This window comes from Amphiura filiformis, chromosome 2, assembly GCF_039555335.1.
Source record: "Amphiura filiformis chromosome 2, Afil_fr2py, whole genome shotgun sequence".
NCBI classification, from domain to species: Eukaryota; Metazoa; Echinodermata; class Ophiuroidea; order Amphilepidida; family Amphiuridae; genus Amphiura; species Amphiura filiformis.
Genome location: NC_092629.1, coordinates 1,842,569 through 1,866,211, shown reverse-complemented (window position 1 = coordinate 1,866,211; position 23,643 = coordinate 1,842,569). Strand labels below are relative to the sequence as shown.

Sequence of the window (23,643 nt, the reverse complement as noted above, 5' to 3'; positions counted from 1 at the left end):
TGTATGAAAACCCTTTTGTGCCACTTTTTAGGAAATTGAATAGAATGTTATATCCAAATACCTGTACAGTACAGTTAATAAAAAGTACATTCATTTGTAGGATTAGAAATGAATATGTAACAATTGCTCAGTATAATTGTATTGAAGACGAGAGCAGCAAGATGCATAGCTACAGGTGATGGTCACGCAGATGGAAGGGGGACTCTGATGACCCATATAAACGAACAATAATGTTAAAGACCAAACTGTAAAATGGACTAAGCAATTTCAAATGCAGCTGCTGCACATTCGGAAATGTTCTTATGACTTTATGAAAATCATCAGTGTCTTTAGTGTAAAATTTCAAACCTATAATCATGATGTGCAATATTTCTTTGATATGATTTTAATTTTACAATAGAGTGTTCAATATTTGTTTGTCTTGTATCATGTCTTGAGTGACAAAGACAACAGTATTTACCATGATTTAATTTTACAGCAGAATGTGAAATACGTATTTATCTTTTAATCTGTTTTAGTGGAAAAAGAGAATCATTATACATGTATCATGATAAAACAGTAAAAACAGTAAAAACAATTTAATTTTGTATTGTTGTGTAATCAATGCATTCTTTTGATTTCACGAAGGAACGATTGATAAACTTTTTGCTATCATTCATTTACATGTACAGACCTTTTCCCTAGTAAAAGTGGCACAATTGTGATTTTACCCTTTCGTTGTTAACTAAACATATCTCGAGATTAAAACAAGCAAATTGACAAGAACAAACGGCATTCGAGAGCTAAGACTACGCCCTTTACGTTGATGTATGCATCATGCCACAACAGTATTTTTTAATTGCCAAAGAGGGCGCATTTTACTTGCACAATTTTTTTTTTTTACAGGCTATATTTTATATTTATAAGTGCATGAGTATATCCCCCACTAACAATCATGTAAACATGCAAGTTCTTTGTTCTTCAATTTTGGCGGGAAATCTATAAACTTCTTTGTTCTTCAAAATAATACAATCAATTTACACCAGTTTATTTTTAAACTTTAAAATAATACATTAAGATTAACAACATACTAGAGTATCAAGCATGCATACAATTTAACACAATAGCAATAACAATTAAGAGTTTTGTAAACTTACTTCATCCGTTAATTGTTGTGACTTCCAACACAGTTGCAGATCGCATGTCATCAAACTCACACGCCTGTGTGACCAAAGGCTATTTTCACTCCAAAGTGTGATGATACAAAATACACCAAATTATACCATGTCGTACCGCGTTATGGATATCGCATGCACGTTCGACAAATAAATTCCATTGTAATGATATACCGTCTTGTTCGGACGGTTTATTCAAACTCTCAGATTATGACAAAACTACAGCACCTAAAATCCTGATTTTAGCAGGATATATTAGTTTACTAAAGTACCTTTTAATCGTGTAAAAACAGAAATTTGAAAAATTGTCCTCCTCTATAAATGCTACAATATGGCTTTAAGCATAACCAGAGGAGGCTTAAATACACTACCACAATGCACTATTATTGGGAAATTTTATCAATATAACCTAATTTTAAAGGCAAAGTCCCCATTACCACACACAGAATGGTAATATTTAATTTACAGCCAATTTTATTCATTAGTTTTAATGTTGTGAAAGTTAAATACAAGGATGAAAACACAAGATATTTGCACATCATCCCAATGCAAGGTATGGTCAACTGTGCCCCATGTGTAAAAAAAAGCAGACATACCAAGGCCAGATACCCCGCTGGGTTATGGGAATTTATTTAAACTTCCTCTAAAGCACCAATCTACATGATCTCCGGAACTTAATATCAACTCATACGTACAGTGTTTTATATTACCAACACACACATGATAACGAGACTTTTCAAATTATGTCATTCGTGGTAACAATATTTCCCATATATATATGTTACACAAATAAATAGTAGCACTGTTGCTATTAACGAGGAAATGGGAAATACGTCAAGTGGTCAGGGGTCCATATTACACCAACCGTTATGTATCATAATGTTGGTTTCATACTTTTATGCCGTTCGCCGCTGAGCGGCGTGACGCATGAGCAGTTCAGCCAAACGAGCACAATCACGGCTTATGATTGGCTGATACGTCATGCCGCTTACCGCGTGATCTGTGTGTATAAAGTACCCAAAGTCATTCTGAATTCCAAGCTAATGATCCCTGTCCCTACACCACTACAGATGTTGTGTCGTCAGATGTTAATGCCAAAGCTGGTGCTACTAAAGACTACATCGATGTCCTTCACACCGTAGTATTTGGTGCAGGTGATGATCCTCAGGAAACGACGGTTTGTTTTGATATCATTGTTAACGATGATGATGTAGTGGAGCATTTAGAGACGTTTCATTTGGAACTACAAGATATCAGCAAGGGACTTATCGGCGAGCCGAGGATTGCAGAGGTCTTTATTGAAGACAACGATGGTGAGTGGAGTTACATGTTAGATGTGCCTTGCACGTAACCAAGACATTGTGTCAAACATGTCTTGCATAGATGCGTTACTTTGCGTCTCACTTCAGACGCGTCGCAAAGACGACGAAACAGGGTGTGTCTTAGATGTGTTCTAAAGCTGAATTTATACTCAATCGCCGAGCGATTGCGATTAAACGCTTTTGAAAAGCGATGGGCAATCGCCGAATTTCGTGATGCATCGCTCGTCGCTTTTGCATTTATACTTATCACGGCGATAGCGATTGCAGACGACAATTAAAATATTCTAAATGCCACAAAATACATTTTTAAAACATCAGTTGCTGTCAATAATTATTGCTTTGAATTAATTCATCACAAAAAATTAATAATCGAGAAAGGTAACTTAATTAGCAAAATAATAGATCCAGATGATTGTTTATGATTGGTTGACGCATTCACGTGTCAAGCGATATCGCAGGGAAGTTGAGATTTCTTCAACTTGCAAAAGCGACGTAGTTTTTGCCTCGGCGATTTGAATCGATTGATTGGCTTGACGCTCTGGAAATGTGCATGCGTGAAAATCACTTTTCTGCAAAAGCGATCGAGTATAAATTCAGCTTAAGACAATACCGGTGATTCTATTTGGTCCTGTCGCTCATATGTTTTAAACTGCGAAGACACATTTAATTGCAAAATGGGTTTCTTTAAGCATTCTGTTGAAAGGACAAATTCAAATGTTTTGTATCCATTCAATTGTGCAATGTTCCTCAGAAGGGGTATAATACATTTCCCAGTGTGTATTTTATTTTGGAAGACATGTTTAATATATTTGTCACAATTTCGGGCGTTACAATGTAGTAATTTCACTGAACAAAGCATATGATATCATTATTATTTAAAATTAATTAAAATTGATTTTAAATGATAAACGGTTTCGTCTTTTTTTATTTTTGCGAAATTCAGTTTAATGTTTTCAATAATCGTGGACTCACAGGAGGGGGATCAGTATGGATAAGGGTAGGTGACAGGGGGTAGGTTGAGCCACCAGGTAATCTGCACCATGCCGACAAAGGAGAGAAACGAACAACTTACTAATCTTTAACTGTCCCATATTGTTATAATTATAACATCACTCAGGTCTCTCAAGTGTTACACTCAACTCACTCGCACACGTGGTATGAAAACTACATGTATGTTAATAAGTATATATTTTTTTCACTTCTGTGTATTTTTGTCACTTCTGAGTAAATGTTTTAAACAAAATCTGTCATTTTTATAGAAGTGTTATTTTGGGTATTGTAGGTGTGACATATTAAACACTATTTTAGGAAACGTTATTGTAACAATCACAAGTTTTAGTCAGGTGGGTTGGTTCAACGCTGACACCGCCACGTCAATGGGTCACAGATGTAACTAGACTTAGCTGTGGTCTAAGACCACGAACACAGCCGTGTTTTGACGCCTTAATGACCTTTGACCTCAAAATATATAAAACGCCCATAGACATTGGCTAATGTCAATGTATGGGTCCAAGTGGCACCACTTTGCTATGTTATTTGTGGCAGAAAGGGGCATTTTGAAGGTTTTTCGTCTCAGACCGGAAGTGACCCTATAATGACCTTTGACCCCAAATGAAAAAATACCACATGTACAATAGGTAAACACAATTCACGTGTGAATATACCATCACCCTCCAATGTTTTTCTTAGCAAATAAAAATTTTTGAAGGTTTTTCGTTTTATACCGGAAGTGACCCCTTAATGACCTTTGATTCCAAATTTGTGAGGACCCCATAGACACTGGGTAATAACAATGCATGTGTGCAAGTGGCGTCACTGTCATACGTAATTTGTGGGAGAAGAAGCATTTTAAAGGAATTTCGTTTTATACCGTAAGTAGACACTTAATGACATTTGACCCTAAATAAAAAATACCACATATGCACAGAGTAATTACAATTTATTTGTGAACATACCGTTACTGTCCTATGTTTTTCTTAGCAAATAAAATTTTTGAAGGTTTTTCGTTTTATACCGGAAGTGACCCCTTAATGACCTTTGACCCCAAATCTGTGAGGACCCCATAGACACTGGATAATAACAATGCATGTGTGCAAGTGGTGTCACTCTCCTACGTAATCTGTGAGAGAAGAAGCATTTTGAGTTGAAATCACGTTTTTGACCCCTATGACCCCTGCTTGACCTTTGACCCCACGAGTTTCATATGACATGTAGGGGCATGGTCAATGATGGTTGTGACCAAGTTAGGTCAAAATTGGTACAAGCATGTAACTGCTAGAGCAAATGTAGTGGTCGGCAGAAAGAAGAAAGAAGAAGAACTAGACTAAGCTGTGGTCTAACCCACGAACACAGCCGTGTTGTTACCCCTAATGACCTTTGACCCCAAAATATATGAAAACGGCCATAGACATTGGCTAATGTCAATGCATGGGTGCATGTGGCACCACTTTGCTATGTTACTTGTGGCAGAAGGGGCATTTTGAAGGTTTTTCGTCTCATACCGGAAGTGACCCCTTAATGACATTTGACCCCAAATAAAAAAATACCACATATGAATTGGGTACCCACAATTCATGTGTGAACATACCGTTACTGTCCTATGTTTTTCTTAGCAAATAAAATTTTTTGACGGTTTTTCGTTTTATACCGGAAGTGACCCCTTAATGTCCTTTGACCCTAAATAAAACTAGACTTAGCTGTGGTCTAAGACCACGAACACAGCCGTGTTTTGACGCCTTAATGACCTCAAAATATATAAAACGCCCATAGACATTAGCTAATGTCAATGTATGGGTGCAAGTGGCACCACTTTGCTGTGTTATTTGTGGCAGAAAGGGGCATTTTGAAGGTTTTTCGTCTCAGACCGGAAGTGACCCCTTAATGACCTTTGACCCCAAATGAAAAAATACCACATGGACAATAGGTAAACACAATTCACGTGTGAATATACCATCACCCTCCAATGTTTTTCTTAGCAAATAAAAAATTTTGAAGGTTTTTCGTTTTATACCGGAAGTGACCCCTTAATGACCTTTGATTCCAAATGTGAGAGGACCACATAGACACTGGGTAGTAACAATGCATGTGTGCAAGTGGCGTCACTGTTATACGTAATTTGTGGGAGAAGAAGCATTTTAAAGGAATTTTGTTTTAAACCGGAAGTAACCCCTTAATGACCTTTGACCCTAAATAAAAAAATACCACATATGCACAGAGTAACTACAATTTATTTGTAAACATACCGTTACTGTCCTATGTTTTTCTTAGCAAATAAAATTTTTTGAAGGTTTTTCGTTGTATACCGGAAGTGACCCCTTAATGACCTTTGACCCCAAATCTGTGAGGACCCCATAGACACTGGATAATAGCAATGCATGTGTGCAAGTGGTGTCACTCTCCTACGTAATTTGTGGGAGAAGAAGCATTTTAAATGAATTTCGTTTTATACCGGAAGTAGACCCTTAATGACCTTTGACCCTAAATAGATTCATACCACATATGCATAGAGTAACTACAATTTATTTGTAAACATACCGTTACTGTCCTATGTTTTTCTTAGCAAATAAAAATTTTTGAAGGTTTTTCGTTTTATACCGGAAGTGACCCCTTAATGACCTTTGACCCCAAATCTGTGAGGACCCCATAGACACTCGATAATAACAATGCATGTGTGCAAGTGGTGTCACTCTCCTACGTAATCTGTGAGAGAAGAAGCATTTTGATTTGAAATCACGTTTTTGACCCCTATGACCCCTGCTTGACCTTTGACCCCGCGAGTTTCATATGACATGTAGGGGCATGGTCAATGATGGTTGTGACCAAGTTATGTCAAAATCGGTACAAGCATGTAAGTGCTAGAGCAAATGTAGTGGTCGGCAGAAAGAAAAAGAAGAAAGAAGAAAGAACCTGTAAGAAAAAAGACACAGCCGTGACTAACGTCACGGCTGTGTAGAAATACCACATATACACAGGGTAACCACAATTTATGTGTGAACATACCGTTACTGTCCTATGTTTTTCTTAGCAAATAAAAGTTTTTGAAGGTTTTTCGTTTTATACCGGAAGTGACCCCTTAATGACCTTTGACCCCACATCTGTGAGAACCCCATAGACACTGGGTAATAACAATGCATGTGTACAAGTGGTGTCACTGTCCTACGTAATTTGTGGGAGAAGAAGCATTTTAAAGGTATTTAGTTTTATACCGGAAGTGGCCCCTTAATGACCTTTGACCCTAAATAAAAAATACCACATATACACAGGGTAACCACAATTTATGTGTGAACATACCGTTACTGTCCTATGTTTTTCTTAGCAAATAAAAATTTTTGAAGGTTTTTCGTTTTATACCGGAAGTGACCCCTTAATGACATTTGACCCCAAATCTGTGAGGACCCCATAGACACTGGGTAATAACAATGTATGTGTGCGAGTGGCATCACTGTCCTACGTAATCTGTGGGAGAAGAAGCATTTTGAGTTAAAATCACGTTTTTGACCCTTATGACCCCTACGTGACCTTTGACCCCACGAGTTTCATGTGACATGTAGGGGCATGTGCAATGATGGTTGTGACCAAGTTAGGTCAAAATCGGTGTACGCATGTGAGTGCTAGAGCAAATGTAATGGTCGGCAGAAGAAGAAAGAAGAAAGAAAGAAGAAAGAACCTGTAAGAAAAAAGACACAGCCGTGACGTACAACAGGATCCTTCTGAACAGGGTCCGACCATTGATCCTTTACTGAGAAGCAACCAGGCTGGCTGAGGATTATCATGAAAGGTTCAAGGAGTACCAACTTCCCTTGACAGTCACTTTGTGAGGACTTCAAAAAAAGCCTTCGACTTTTGGCGCGTTAATGATAACCCTGCACGACACTACGATTAAGATATGAAATAGGGAATACTTTTATAGAACACGGTTTTACAGCTTAAAATGTAGGTATATTTGTTTTGTAATTAAAAGAACAAAAGAAGGGAAATCATAAGATACTTCCGGACACTGTAATTGTATTGCCCTATTTTAAAAACATATTGAAATTAGCGAGTATTATTTTTAAACGCTTGCATAGCCTGTCGTAGCTATTTATTTGCAGAATGCTGTTTTTATTAGTTACCGAATAGAAAGACGAATGAAAAGAATAATAAGACACTTTATCAAACTCTTTATATTTGTTTATTTTAGTAACCTACAGCTTGGACGCTACTAAGTACCATGTATCCGAAGCCGATGGTGAAGTTACATTAACTGTAACAAGGGATGGAAATCTGGACCAAGAAACCTCAATTGGTAGGTATATAATCGGTCAATTTTAACATAATCTGAATTAAAATGAAACCGAAGCTTCTGAATAAAGAGTTAGATGAGTGACAGATTAAATAGTGTCCAATTCAAAGGTATAGGTGAAATAAATGGTCAACCACAAAGAGTTAAGTTGTTGTTTTTGTTGACAGATATTTTCACTAGAGATATATCAACATCTTCATCTGGACCCAACCAAGACTACCTACCACTTCTGGAAGAACTTTCTCACAATGTCATTTTTGCTCCGGGTGAGACCTCTAAAACTGTAACCATCGATATTGTGGATGATACCTTCTATGAATTGCCTGAGCAGTTTGCTGTGATACTGACGAGTGACATAGCCGCTGAACTCAGTGCACCAAGTAGTGCTGTGGTTACCATCAAAAGTGATGACAGTGAGAGACTTTCCCATTTATTCTACCCATAGTATTACCTTACACATGCTAATTAGATGCAGCCTTCACAATATTTTTTTTTTTTAATAAAAATACATTGAATACTATTAAAAGTTATTATCAAATGTTCGCAGTGTCAAGTGTCAAGATCATGTTATATGGTTATATTCATATTAATAGCGCAAATAACTTGCTATTTTATATAAAGTCTGCACAAAAAGAAACTCAGCTGTTATAAACACGACTATAGCTTCAGAACTAATCATTGTTTTCACAATATTTTAACATAGAGGGAAGGATGAATTATTTACACGCATTTTGATACCACATTTGTCAAATGTTGTTCAATATTAACAACACAGCAGTGTTTTTAAAGAAAAATACCCGATTTTAAAAGTTGCCGTTTACAGCGATCAATAGTTATTATGCCAGCACGGTAGCACGTGAAGCCCGCCATTATCTTCACGCTCACTTCAAAATCAATACAAATAGCTGCAACTTTTATATTCGGCTATTTTTCGTCCAAAACACTGCTGCATTGTTAATATTGAACAAAATTGGACAAATTAGGTATCAAAGTGCGCGTAAAATTATGTGAAAACAATTATTAGTTCCGAAGCTATAGGCGTGTTTATAACAGCTGAGTTTCTTTTTGTGCAGACTTTAGTTTGATTATCTGCGATTCTCATCATTAAAAATAAGACACTATAAAATGATTGCTTTTTATAGTGTCTACATTGCATCGAACGGTTTTGGGTGTATTAAGGAGTACATTGCCCATTAATGTAGTAGTATGGAAGGTACTTTATGGGAAGGGAAACATATTGTCATCGTACTCGTACATCGTACCACAAGATGATTTAAAATGTGTAATATTTAATTCCTGTCATTTTCGTTGTCAATATTTCAGTCATATGCGCTTTAGATTGTCAAAATGGCGGCTTCTGTGTCCGACCAGATGAATGTCAATGTGAGAATGGATATACAGGCATTTACTGTGAAGAAGGTAGGCAGTTGCGTAGATTTCTCTTGACATTGGGGAAATGAGGCTAGAAAAAAATCTTGAAGTAGTGAATCCTAGCACCTTCGGGCAATAGAAAAAGGTTATAGTACACATGCACGCAAATCGAGCGAATTGTTTTTTGCCATATTGAATATAAACTAGTAAAGTATAGTGTTAAAACGGAAGGCGCGAAATGTCAATTATGAGGTTAATTTGGTCCTAACCTCTTCAAGACATAGGGGGAGGGATGAATATTATTTTATTAAACATATCCATAAAAATCAACGGGAAATATGAACACCTGACAAGAGCGAATAAAGAACATTTCAAAACGACTTTACAATAAAAAAAAAAAAATTGATCAGGTCGCCCTCTGCGGTGATTGTCATACATAGGGATGGTTGCGGTGATTGTCATACATAGGGATGGTTGATGATATAATTGGGGTTCGTTATTTTGTGGGAATGCTTAGGTTAACAGACATGTTAATTGGTCATCATTTTCTTGATTGTATAATGCTTTTCTTTATTTAAAATAAAGAGTAAGACTAAAGGTAAATATGGAAAAGGGAAAATCAACTTAAAAATCATAATTGGTCTATTATTGTAGAGCCACCAAATTTGACATTGTATGTTTTAAGGCAAAGTACATGAACAGTTTAGTGAGAGTGCAATAAAATGCAAGTGTTTATTCATACTTTAATTATTTAATAGATATTAACGAGTGCGAGTTAAAACCACCAGTCTGCATTGGTAACAATATCAGATGTTTCAATAGAGTTGGGACCTTTAAATGTGCTTGTACGGATCCAGAATATATCCTTGAAGGCAACCGGTGTATTCGTAAGTTAACGTTAAACTAGTGCCATAATATGCAACAAGATAGTTATTATAAAAAAAGGCCTTGAGAAAAACAAATTTTAGTTCGTTCGTAAGTTGACATTACATTTGTCAAACAAGAATATTAATTTCTAAGCGCTCTTTAAGCAAAGTCTTAGTTTTATGAATTTACAACCGCATGACAAAACAGACGAAAATAGTAATTCTGTGCACAAGATTTGCAATTTAAAGTGAATTGGTCATTTATCATTAAAATGAATCTAGTATATGGATAATGTCAGTGTATTCTTTCATTTAATGGCAAAATATTAAGGATCAATAGGAGTTTTGACTTTTAAAACCTACATCTTCGTTCAGCATTGTGCGTGAATAGGCCGTTTTCAACTAATTTACTACATTCGCCTTGCTATTAAAATTGAATTGCGTCATCCGTTGATGTAATGGAAAAAGGTGTTTTTAGCGGGAGGTGTTAGCTTTCGTTCGATATAAAACGTTTCTGATTGGATGAAGGAAACTATCAGGGTTTTCACAAAACTAATTGCAGCTGTTGTATTTTCAACTAGTCACCACCAAGCTCACACAGTTCTTATGTTGCTAGGGACTCAACTGTGTAGTGTAAACACAGACTGTGTAGAGATAATGTTAACCTGAAGATTGCCTGAATGGAGCAACAAACATCTAAATGTTATTTCAAAGAAGATTATACTATAATTTACGTTTATGAAAGAGCAGCACAGCGTGTTTATAAAGAAATTCAACCCTGGTACAAGAGATCCTAGGCTCGATTCCCGGTTGAAGAACTGTCAACAATTATAATTGTGATAATAATGACAACTTATGATCATCGGTATTTACTTGAAAAAGATGCCCATGGCGATGCTTATAATATGCTCATATCGTAATTTCAAAAACGGCCGTCTCCGCTATTTAATTGGATCGGATGCATTGGATAACAGGCTTCGCAAATAGCTGAGGTCAAGGCAACGACCAGGGGCGTTGGTGAGGGTAACGTTTACCCCAACAAATCATAATAGGCGAAATAGGCTTTTTATGTTTTGTATGCTTTTTTGATGAAAAAACAAAAAAACAAATTTGTTGACAAAAGGTAAAAAAGTCCACTTTTTCCAAATTAGTCCCCTCAAATGAGTTTACAGTCACTGATCACGGGATGGTTTATTGAAAATAATTTAATTATTTAACGATGACAACGTAATGTAATATGTACTCATAGTTTTGCTTCACATTTAGGTGAAATGAAAACCATCATTGGACGAATCTATGCAGGTGCATTAAACGGCCAACCATTACAATTCGTTGAAGACATGTATGACTCTGACAGTGAAGAATTTCAACGCCTGGCGGATATTATTGTACCTGAGGTTAGTCATGACGTATCCAGATTTCTTTGGGGGGTGTTGGCAAAATAAAATATAGAGGGCACAGACGAAAAAAAATGCATACATAAAGTTTGTATCCAATATATTTTTCACCCATGATTCGGATGAAAAGGGCATTACTTTTTTATTTTACACGATATTCACCAATGATTGGGATGAAAATTGGGATGATATATTGTGACAGTGCGCGCGTAGCCCACAGAATTGTATTTTACACTATTGTGACCCATGATCTGGGTGGATTTTGGTGGAAAAGGGGTTCCTTGTCCCTTTTCTTTTCTTTTGCCCTCCGGATTTTCCCTTTTTCATGTTTTTTTAAATTTCACCCCCCCTCTGACTATGCTACTGAGGGGTTAGTAAAGAGTTATATTTATTATATAGTCGCAACAGTGAAATGCTATATTTTTCCCCTCATCCTACAAGGGGGTGGTAATCCCACATACTAAACTGGTTTTTGCGTTACATTTAGTGATAAAATGTTAATCCATTACGGTTATAATAGTCCAATAAATTTCATTAACAATCGTGCAAATCATGTTAAATTTGCCGTATTTGATACAGTACTTATAGCGCGTATACATCATTATAGGCTATATGGGCATTTAAACAGCAGCCTTATTTGGTGAGAAAAATTGAACTTTTATACAGAGGCCAAGTTCAAAATTGATTTGGAATTGGTTCAAAACACAATCAATGTGTTCCCTGTAGTCATAAGGATTCAGAAAAAGTATAGTTTAACATATCTACGATGTACAGTTATGGAATTATGAGCAAAATGGTACATTGTGACGTCATGAGTTTCATTTTGGTACCATATGAAGCAAAAGTCAGGCATTATTAAATGATATGGTGTTTTGCTTATCCAGTCATATCACCTGCAGTGATAGCCCATGCAAAAGGGAGCATGTTGTTAGCTTCTTTTTTTGTCTCTTTCATGCGTCATCTGTAGTATATAACAATATATTTACTTTTCTTTTTCTTTCTTTTTTTTTGTCCGATATCATGGTCGTTTTCCCGTACTTAAATTTATGTAGCTTGGAAATGCACTAGAAACCATCGACGGTGACGTATCGTTATTAAGATTATTTCAACCGGAAGGCGGAGGAGTCGGAGCAGTGTTTGGAGTTAGTGTGGCTGCCGCTTCACGCGCTGATGGGACGGATGTTGACACCCTCGTCGCAGCGAGTATAACTCCAGATGGGTATTTGGGAACCAGTGGTTTGTCAGTTGCCAAACCCATAGGTAATCACCAATATACATAAGCGATCATCATCATCATCATCATCATCATCATCATCATCATCATCATCATCATCATTATCATTATCATCATCATCATCATCATCATCATCATCGTCATCGTCATCGTCATCATCATCGTCATCATCATCATCATCATCATCATCATCATCATCATCATCATCATTATCATCGTCCTCATCGTCATCAGTATCGTCATCGTCATCATCATTGTTATAATCATCTCCACCACTACCACCACCATTAATACCACCACCGCAACCACCACCATCACTACCACTACCCCCACCACCACCACCACCATCCCATCACTGCCACCACTACCACCGCCACCACTACCACCATCACCATCATTTTTTTTTTGCTTTATCACAAGGACAATTATACCCACGAAGTATCGATGGCATATTTTACGCGAGCAACGGAGAGGAGTTCGACCCGAGTTTGCTGGACACAAATAGTCCCGAGTTTCTTGAATTTGCCAGTAAAGTTGACCCAGCAGTACGTATAAACAATTTTGTATCATTCAAAACCGGCAAATTTTCAGTAAAGACAAGAACAGATTGGCCCAAAGCATTTGTCCGTGTTTAGCCAGAGGCCTAGCTCCGTTATTAATCCAGCCATAGGGTAAAATATGTGCACCTTTTCTAAAATTTGGCGCCATGGTCTAGTATAATATTGTTCTGAAAACCGCATTTCAAAATACACAAAAACATCTTCAACCGCCCTTATTGGACAGGTCAACGTTTTATCAGGCGCTAAGCGTTTAAAGTGGTTTACCATGCACCTTTCAATGTTTAAAAAAAAACACGTTGATTTTTTAAACCGCGATGTTTCATCAAAAAGTGCGATGATTTTTATGAAACCACTATAAACGCATATAATTTGGCTAACCACTATAAACGCATATAATTTGGCTAACCACTATAAACGCATATAATTTGGCTAACCACTATAAACGCATATAATTTGGCTAAACACGGGCAAAACGTAACTCAAAAGAAGGTCCGATCAAGATGCAAATCAGTACAGATGATGAGCTGGTTTAAAAAAATGCTACAGAAACCATGTTTCGTGTGTCTTGTTGACATGCATCGACCTACTAAGTTTGCAGCCCACATGTCATTTAAATTAAGTGCTACAATGAGGTATAATAACGTATCCGCTGATATTTGGTGAAGTTGTGAAACAAATCATGTTAGTTTAAAGGCCTGAAAATGGCATACAATAAGGCAATAGAAGAACACCATTATGTTGTAGTTATACTAGTTATACTAGTGGTTATACTAGTTATACTAGTTTGCATATGACGTCCTGTCAACCAGACTAAAAATGCTGTACTTCGCAGGTCAGTAACCAATCACGCAGCGCCTTTGCCCTGAATGATGTCAGAGCAAACTTTTTATTTCGTCTTCAATTATTTCACCCATAATCCATATGTTGTGAGTTCGAGCCCCGCTCGTGCCAACGTGTTGTGTCCTTGGGCAAGGCACTTTATCCTCATTGCCTACTGGGGGATGTGGTTGGGTTGGATTGGATGTTTGTATAGTTGTTTGTTTCAAAGTTGCAATATTGGCGCGGATTAAGCTGCTGCCTGCAAATTGCATTGTGTCTGTTTAGGTGTGTTTAATGTACAATTCTAGCAATTTGACCTGCGGGTCACCATTAGAGTTTGAAATAAAATCTTCCTTCCTTCCTTCCTTCCTTCCTTCCTTTATAGAAATGTCACAATTTCAACTTTACTAGGTTCTTTGTAAAATAAGATTTTGCTCGTCAAATTTTACTCATATAGTAGTGTAAATTTAATACGAATTGAGGTAAATTTATTACGATTTATGGTTAAATTTGACATGTAATGAGAATTTATTTTACTACGAAAAAAATTTGACTTACCGTTTTAAGAGTGTAACAGGAATAAAGGTCATCGAATTGTAATCATAATTGTGATTGTAATAGAAGGATGAGTAAGGTTCAAAAGTACGAATATCATCTGGTCTTTATTTTTCTCCCCTCTTTCGTCACAGTTGAGAGCAACATTAAATGAGCTTGAAGGATTCCTGGGTGTTGGAGTAACTAGCGTTAATCCGATCGGAGACATGATCGGCGTGGAGTATGAAGTCACCGTAACAAACACATCACCGGCGACAGTGAATGATGTCAATGAAGTCTTTAAGCTTAAAACTGGCTTGGCTGGACTTCTAGGAAACACAGATTTTATGCTTTTGTCGATTGGGGGTAAGAACTAGCAATGAGATTCGTGTGCGAATCGTTCAAATTAAGTTGAAATGCCAAATTTTGAACAGTTAAACTACTATTACTAAGAACGGTCAACGTTTGAACAGCACGCAGTCAGACGTGTTCATTGTTTATCCAATGCGCAGTTTGAGCTATTAATACAAGTGTAATAATATCTGAACACTAAAACCAATGCAAAGGTCTCTTGTATAGACAATAACTTAGGGGCCTGCCTTAATAGCGTAAGGCCAATAACAAAATTGTTTACTTGTTTCAGGAATTGGGCCACTCGGTCGGGAAAGGTTTATTTCTTTCACGTTTACGTTAATTTCCCAATGGTATTTGCCCCTTTGAACAACCAAGGTGACTAACTGTATCGGATTTAGAGATTTTGTTTAAACCTCCGAGTCATTGTATGAATTGTTATTCCTATAAACTTCAAGCCACAATATGCGATTTACTCCACAGGACGCCACATTTTTCCCGAATGTCTACCTTTTGCATGATTGCAATTCCAAATGGTGTACTAAAATACCCTGTGAAAGACAAATTACTTATTATTAAATCCGAAGATATCCAAGTTCACCGATCGAGTGATAGCTATCACGTCTCATGCATGTGTATCATTGTATCAGTAAAATAAATGTGTGCTTACCGGGCTAATCGTCTTAGTATTCTGTATAATACATCCAGATGCATGAAGCGCCGCTAATGCATGCATTGTAGGTACTGGAATGAAATTGCAATTTCTTTCGTTTTACCTCATTCGACACGAAATTAAAAAGGGGGCAATGTGATAAGTGAAAACCAAGATTTAAATAGGAATATGTCTTTATGCAAATCAAATATTATTGCTTTAATTAATGTTTATTTCACCGCAGATTCATGCCCGAGTGACTTCTGCGCTAACGGAGGCGTCTGTAGAGTACAAACCGGTTTCACTTTTAGCTGCATGTAAGTTTGTAAAGATTCAGGTTATGCGTGTGTGTGTGTGGGGGGGGGGGGGTATATTCAGTGTAGGTGCGTGTCTTACCGTTACCAGTAGGTAACAATTGCCTTATGATTATATTGTACCGTCAATATTAAATAACCAAGGTTAGACGTCTCTTTAGCATTATCTGGCATACATCATGTTACATGATTTGATGTAGACAATTTAAAACTTATTCACATAAGCAAAGTCACGAGTGAAGTTTTTTACAGTGTGTATCAAAATGATTGGTACCGATCAGTTATTGTTATCGAAAAGCCTCGTGTATGTACGTCATCCACCAGTGGAGCTCCTGCGCCCCTCCGCAGAACTTCCGGTAGTGGATGTTCTGCGCTCGTGGGGCGCAGAACATCCACTGTCGGAGTTGATGCGCCCGGGCGCAGTCCCTTATATGTAACGGTGGATCATTGCTGCGCTCGGGCGCAGAACATCCACTGTTGGAGTAGTTGCGCTCGGAAGCAAAATAATAGATTTTCTTATTATAATAACGGTGGATCATTTCTGCGCTCGGGCGCAGAACATCCACTGTCGGAGTTGTTGCGCCCGGGCGCAGTCCCTTATATGTAACGGTGGATCATTGCTGCGCTCGGGCGCAGAACATCCACTGTTGGGGTAACTGCGCTCGGAAGCAAAATAATAGATTTTCTTATTATAATAACGGTGGATCATTGCTGCGCTCGGGCGCAGAACATCCACTGTTGGAGTAACTGCGCTCGGAAGCAAAATAATAGATTTTCTTATTATAATAACGGTGGATCATTGCTGCGCTCGGGCGCAGAACATCCACTGTTGGAGTAGCTGCGCTCGGAAGCAAAATAATACATTTTCTTATTATAATAACGGTGGATCATTTCTGCGCTCGGGCACAGAACATCCACTGTCGGAGTTGATGCGCCCGGGCGCAGTCCCTTATATGTAACGGTGGATCATTGCTGCGCTCGGGCGCAGAACATCCACTGTTGGAGTAACTGCGCTCGGAAGCAATATAATACATTTTCTTATTAGGCCTATATTAATAAATAATGCACGAGCGCAGAAATGATCCACCAGTATTATAATAAGAAAATCTATTATTTTGCATCCGAGCGCAGCAGCTCCGACAGTGGATGTTCTGCGCCCGAGCGCAGCAATGATCCACCGTTACATATAAGGGACTGCGCCCGGGCGCATCAACTCCGACAGTGGATTCTCTGCGCTCGAGCGCAGAAATGATCCACCAGTATTATAATAAGAAAATCTATTATTTTGCTTCCGAGCGCAGCAACTCCGACAGTGGATGTTCTGCGCCCGAGCGCAGCAATGATCCACCGTTACATATAAGGGACTGCGCCCGGGCGCATCAACTCCGACAGTGGATTCTCTGCGCTGGAGCGCAGAAATGATCCACCAGTATTATAATAAGAAAATCTATTATTTTGCTTCCGAGCGCAGCAACTCCGACAGTGGATTCTCTGCGCCCCCGAGCGCAGAACATCCACTACCGGAAGTTCTGCGGAGGGGCGCAGGAGCTCCACTGGTGGATCACGTACATAACTCTGCTTCTTTCAAAATCCTGCATAGGGTACTCTGAAGCATCTTGAAATTAGTATAATTTATTGTTACATGTATGACTGTTTATGTCCTTTATTAGCAAATCAAGTTATGTGGATCTTGATGTATTTCGATGTGGCAGTCATTTCCATAATCACTGGACATTGCTGGGTACCAAACATTTTCATACAGCTTGTGGCAAAACCGAGCATCACTTCTTCGCCAGTGTGTTACAGTAGTGCTTGGTGACGTACTGCTACTCGGGACACGTGATCTGGAGAATGAACTCAATCCACTTGACGCAAGCAATATTATCAAGAAGTTCATTCCATAGCAACTGCCTCTAGCTAAATGAGAACCTCTTAACAATACTGGAAAGCAGTCTTCGAACACTTTCCTGTCAACACGTGTAAACTGCCCATTCTCCCTGTACAATATACGTCATTTTCATGATCATGACAAACTCGTGCAAGAAATTTCAACCAAATGTGTATCGTTCCAAGAACTTTCCAAGATTATAGGTACCCACCTCAGTGACAGACATAGTGCGTAGAACTTAACCCTGTACCAACCCCACCCCAAGATATTTTATCCGTCATGTTTACGCCCGAACGACCTACGCTAGTCATAGATACTTCCTTTGCGCTCATTTTGGTGATTAAATTCTTACCCCAGCACCTTACCTGGGGGTAGGATATAAAGAAAACAATACCGGTGAGGTGGTGATTCCCCAATTATTTTCATTTCGCTCTTGTGAAATTATATTAAAAGTTAATGACTTTTAACTTGTTAGTTAGGTGAAAATAGTCATTTCCTTTTATATTTAGCAGAAATTCGGTGAAAATCGCATTTTTGTAGAATTGTTCAGCCAAAATTCCATTACTTTAGTACATAGCCAGAATATTCCAAAATTGCATGAACGTCCTCACATTATGACATTATAGTGATATTATGTAGGGAATGTTTGTACTGGTATCACTAAGAGGAGACCCATACATTAGTACAAAATGTAACAGTGTATGACGTTTATAGTTGAAAATTGAGGGGTCGCACCCCTTTCATAGTTCTTGTTACAAAACGTGGCTCAGTAGTTCTAGGGTTAAGCTTCATACGAACCATGTATTAATAATAATGCTCTGTCGCGCTGTCGGCCGCGTTAATTTTTCTTGCGGTTTGATACACTTATAGTTGACAATAGTGACAATTAGTGACAATTTGGTTGTAGAAATAGCAAGCAAACATGGATTTAATTTCTCGTTTATGAAATAATTTAATAAGTGCGTATCACTTTTTGCTCGAAAAATTCTACAAAATAATGTACTTGTACTGAGATGTTGAGTTCACTGCTCCATGCAGGGCTCGTGCATAGACGCATCAGTATCTCAGTACGGGTGTATTATTTTGTACAATTCTACTCCCAACAAGTGATATTAAAGGCAGAGGTATAGTAATCCATTGTGGAGAATCTGAATTTCTTATTACACTGTGGGATATCTTACGTTAACCTGTCGTAACTTTAGTTTCTTGTAGGTATTGCTTGACAAATGTTCATATAATTACGTTACATGGTGTGGTTGAGGAATAAATCAGCTATCACATACTTTTTGAACAACCATACTGTTCTTGAAATATAAGACTTTTACGAAACTACCTCATTTTTAAGCCTTTCCGCGGATTCAAATATCAATCAATGATCTGTTTAGTACATTCAGTGTGCTAAGGCGAGTTTGATTTAAATAATTCGCCTCAAAGCCCCCGCGCACATTGGTAAAATCGTCCGTTTTCACGTTATTCCCGCAAATCGTAAATATCAATACAAATTCTTCATCTTGACCACAGTGCAACCTCCCTGAGAGATGAAAATGTGGTCTATTCTTGCCACAGACACACACACACAAAAATAATAAAGGTAATTAAAACCGCATTCCGTATTAGGTTTTAAACTTGCGAAGGGCTATGAGAACTATTAAGATTAAAATTTAAGATGACTTAATCACTGTGCGTTATCAGCGTTTGTTGTCATTGATAGATAATGACTCTGTGGAAAAGCTTGAAAATGAGGGAGTTTCGTAAAATTCTTTCTTTAAAAAACGGAACAATCAATATTATTGTCAAAATTCCAAAAGTATGTAATAGCTGATCATCATCAGTTATTTAATTTTGCTTGCTTTATGCGTTAAAGTACCCACAAATATCAGTCCCCGACAATAGAGTTCTTTCAGGGACACCCTGCATGTAAGGTGCAGGTGTGGGTGAGATAAATGTAGGTTTTTTTGTAGGTGTGGGTGTGCTTGGTTGTGAGCAGGGAATATAAGCAGAGGAACATTTCCTGTGTACCATTTCAATATATAATGCGATGAAAAATGTATTCGTATTTTTTTCATAGTTATATTCATAACTTTATGCACTTACTGTTTGCAGATGTGATGCTGGTGTAATTGGAAGTCAATGTCAAGGAATCAACGGTACTGACAACACTGCAAATGGTACGTATTTTTAATCCTTACACTTTTCTACCTTTTGGCGGAGAGGAGGAAAAGAAGAAAGGAAGAAAAAGGAAGATGAAGAGAAAAGTTGTTTGCTTTAACCCAGATTCGAGCTACGGGTCTCTAGGGGATAACAATCCATGAGTGTTGCGGTGACCAAGCCACTGTTTTCGTGTGTATATTGTGTTCAGATGATTGCAAGATGAACTGCAAGCTTAAGTATGGTAAAATTACACGTTCGCAAAAGCGAACCTTTGGATTAGCGAGCCTTCGGAATGACGGACCTTCGGAATAGCGAGCGGACCCCCCACCCCGACCGCGCCCAAGACCTGTATGTACATTTGGATTATCCCGAATAAATGCTCGCTCTCCGGTTTCCTCCTGCTTTCAAAAAATTGGTGAATAGTTGTTTGATTATCAAAAACTTACTTCTCCCAGTTGAATGTTGGGAGCTGCACAGATACTTGGTGGGTGTTACAATCTAAGTGCGGATATGTTTGCGCCAGGTTCGGCCGCAACTGGCCTAGTTAATGCGATCTAATTGTGGTGATTATAGCTCTTTGAATCCTCAAAGATCTGGAAAAATCCGAAATTTAATTATTATTATTTTTAAGTTTTAATAAAATTTAATATCGGGTTGTATAACTGTCATTAAGACATTTTAAAATGTTTTTTTATGAAAACACTCTAAAACAACATTTTTACAATTTTGTCAATTAAAAAAAATGCAAAAATACTTTGTCAATTTTTGTCAACACTCTAATAACATTACGTTAGAATATTTGCAGTAAGTTATCAAAAATGTTTTTGAATGTTATAAAACCTTTTATACTCTTTATATAACCCGAAATTTAAACATTTTCTATCAACCTTGTGTGAATGATGTCGAACACGATGATGTCGAAAACGTGTTGTGTTTGCTGTGCCTCATACACCTCAAAGGTTTAACCGTGTCTAAAATAATTTGCAACACAAGTGTTAAGACTTTTTGGGACATCCTGTACAACCATACAAAATGTATTTCTATTTATCTCAATGACGCAGGAATAACAACAACTGGTTGGCTCGGAATCGGATTTGGGGTTGGTTTATCTGGTTTAGCTGCTCTTTTAGTAGCTACATGCTGTATCTTTTTCCGTATGGGAAGAGGCTCAAGAAAAATTAACACACCTTACGGCATAGGAGAAACTACCATACAAGATTACGTAGCGCAACCTGATCCCAATCAACTCAATCTTCTTCCTCCGCTGGATAATTACTCTCAGGTAACAGGACAGCTTACCCCAGATTTCCCGTCATTATTGGTAAGTTTAAACAATTAATTAGATGGCTGTTCTTAAAATGGTTATTCAAATCTTTTTAATAACATTTAAATGTCGGGTTGTATAAAAGGTTATTGTAAAATATGTCGTGGCAAACATTTTTGCCAAATATTTTGCCAACAGTTTAATAACATTCTGTTTAAATGTTTTGTATCATGCTTTCAAAAATGTTTCATGAAAATTATTACAGCGGGTTTTTTTATAAACTTTATATAATATATAATCCTACATTTAAATCTAATCTTTTTCTGTAAAACGACGTGTGTTTATGATGCGTTTGCAATAGTCACCATAAATGGTTTAATTAGTATTTTGCAAGGTATCAGAAAAATGGTAGTGGGAGAACGATTCATGAATGTGTCGGGTAGAAGAAAGTACCAGCTTTAGAAGACACAGCGCCTTCAGCATATTTCTGAGACCGCTGAGGAGACAAGTAATCACGTGGCTATTTCATAAGACTCCGTCTGATCTTGAATCATTGTATTCATTGCACGTTTAAAAATATCATTATGTCCTATATGGAGCAACCGCGTGACCTTTTTATTGTTATTGAAATTCCTGAGTCTACCAACCCTTGCAAGACGTTGGGCATCTTTGACTGTTGTTTTCTTTTCAGCACCCCTTCCCTGCTAATTCTTCCATAAACATTTTATTGATAGTTTGCAGAAACTAAATAAACCATTTGGTAATATAAAGTCATCTAGACAAAAGTTTCAAGTTGATTTAATTAAAATCTAGTCAACTGGACTTACTATTTATTGACTGTCGACGTTTCACATCCTATCCTGGATGCTTCCTCAAGCCGTCTGATTTTTCGGCGGCGATTAGTCAAGTCTACTTAGCCTTAGGACAACCAGTACTTTCTACACAAAAACCCCAAATCAAGAATGCATGCTGTGGTTTACACGTAGTTGTATGCGTATTCGACCTCTCTCTGCGCAGTGGTAAAGACATTTTAGATACAGCATAAAGCCCAAATAGCTATTAAAACGCGTTTTGAGGGATATATCGATATTTCAGAACATGCAAGTATTGCCAATAATTCGTGTACATTCACTTCTATAATATGCATTTTAAATGAGTGCTCACGAATGTTCTAAATTTATAGAAGGACCAATGGAATGGTACCAAGATTTTCAAACGACGTTTACTCAGAATAGCAATTTTGCGTATTCGGCACTCTGCCGTGTTCATAACGATATATTTACGCACTATTTGTTTCATGTTTTCTATGATTTACAGAATATGCCGGATAGTTCGATCAACGATGTGTATAATAATTACCGGTAAACTGGACGCTTGACGCTGCTAGAGGGACATCGTGACCATGCCAGGAAAATGATTCATCTAGAGTATAATTATTGTCACGATGTCCTCATATTGACGATTACTAGTTTACTATAAACCGTACCTATATAACCCGTGTAGACGCATTTTGCTGAGCGCTAGTAGCGAGCGACCATGCCAAATGCTAAAAAAAACCTAAAAAGCCATAGCGTTGCCCTCAATATTCATTATAATACAAAGGGGCGGTTTATAGTCATTCAGGGTTCGTCAGTATGCTGGAATCATGATGAAATCGTTAATTTTGAATTTGAAAAAAATTACGTCATTTTTGGAAAAAAAGATGACTCTTAAATCATCGCTAGACTGTAATTAGTTTTTTAAAATACAATCTAATTATTTAATTTAAATAAAAAGGAAAAACAGGCTAAAACGACAGTAACAAACACATTTATTAGATGTTAACAGTTTCGCCGGTGAGGCAAATGAAACATAAATATATAGGTCTATACAAAATTATAATCTATTAACCAAAAGTTAAAAATAGATTCAAAGTAAATCATAATTTAATAACATAGTGAATAATTGAATAATAATATTATTTTTAGCAACTTTTTGAAAATTGGATGAGAGTGATATTCACATTTGACAATTTGTATAAAGTATTTGGTGAAACATGAATATGAAAGAAACTGCTCTGCTATGTCCATTTATCCACATATTGTAAAACTGTTTATAAAAATAATATTAGTTGGCGGGTCATGAAGCTATAGTGCAAGTAATCTAAGAGCCACATTATTTTATGTACATGTATAAATCATGTGCTTGATTGTAAGAATCTTACACATACCGCCTGAAAGGACCCGTCCCAAACACAAACAGATACAGGGGCGACGACACAGGGGGGGGGCAAGGGGGGGGGGGGAATTTAATCAGAGTCTGGTGAGTTTATGGTAAAATAATTTATATAATAATTTTCTATACACTTTCCTTCGAAGGTTGATACCAAATTTGAAAAAATTCGTGCAATTTTAAAAATGACAAATTACGAATTGACCACGCAAAAGCCAATGCATGATATCAGCTTATTATGTGGCCTGAAGCAACCCGTACAGGAATCATTGTA

At 37.4% G+C, this 23,643-nt stretch overlaps 1 protein-coding gene across 1 annotated transcript in view; it reads left to right on the top strand.

The window, feature by feature from the left end:
* LOC140172354 (uncharacterized) overlaps nucleotides 1-23,198 on the top strand; it is a 262,997-nt gene extending 239,799 nt beyond the window's left edge. Inside the window, exons 3-15 of the mRNA XM_072195548.1 lie at nucleotides 2,225-2,467; nucleotides 7,656-7,760; nucleotides 7,925-8,170; nucleotides 9,081-9,176; nucleotides 9,887-10,015; nucleotides 11,261-11,391; nucleotides 12,444-12,651; nucleotides 13,046-13,170; nucleotides 14,694-14,904; nucleotides 15,786-15,858; nucleotides 19,847-19,911; nucleotides 20,956-21,215; nucleotides 22,476-23,198. Coding sequence (XP_072051649.1) covers nucleotides 2,225-2,467; nucleotides 7,656-7,760; nucleotides 7,925-8,170; nucleotides 9,081-9,176; nucleotides 9,887-10,015; nucleotides 11,261-11,391; nucleotides 12,444-12,651; nucleotides 13,046-13,170; nucleotides 14,694-14,904; nucleotides 15,786-15,858; nucleotides 19,847-19,911; nucleotides 20,956-21,215; nucleotides 22,476-22,523 — 1,940 coding nt within the window. The 3' untranslated portion in view covers nucleotides 22,524-23,198. The remainder of the gene's footprint in view (nucleotides 1-2,224; nucleotides 2,468-7,655; nucleotides 7,761-7,924; nucleotides 8,171-9,080; nucleotides 9,177-9,886; nucleotides 10,016-11,260; nucleotides 11,392-12,443; nucleotides 12,652-13,045; nucleotides 13,171-14,693; nucleotides 14,905-15,785; nucleotides 15,859-19,846; nucleotides 19,912-20,955; nucleotides 21,216-22,475) is intronic.
* Nucleotides 23,199-23,643: the final 445 nt, after the last annotated feature.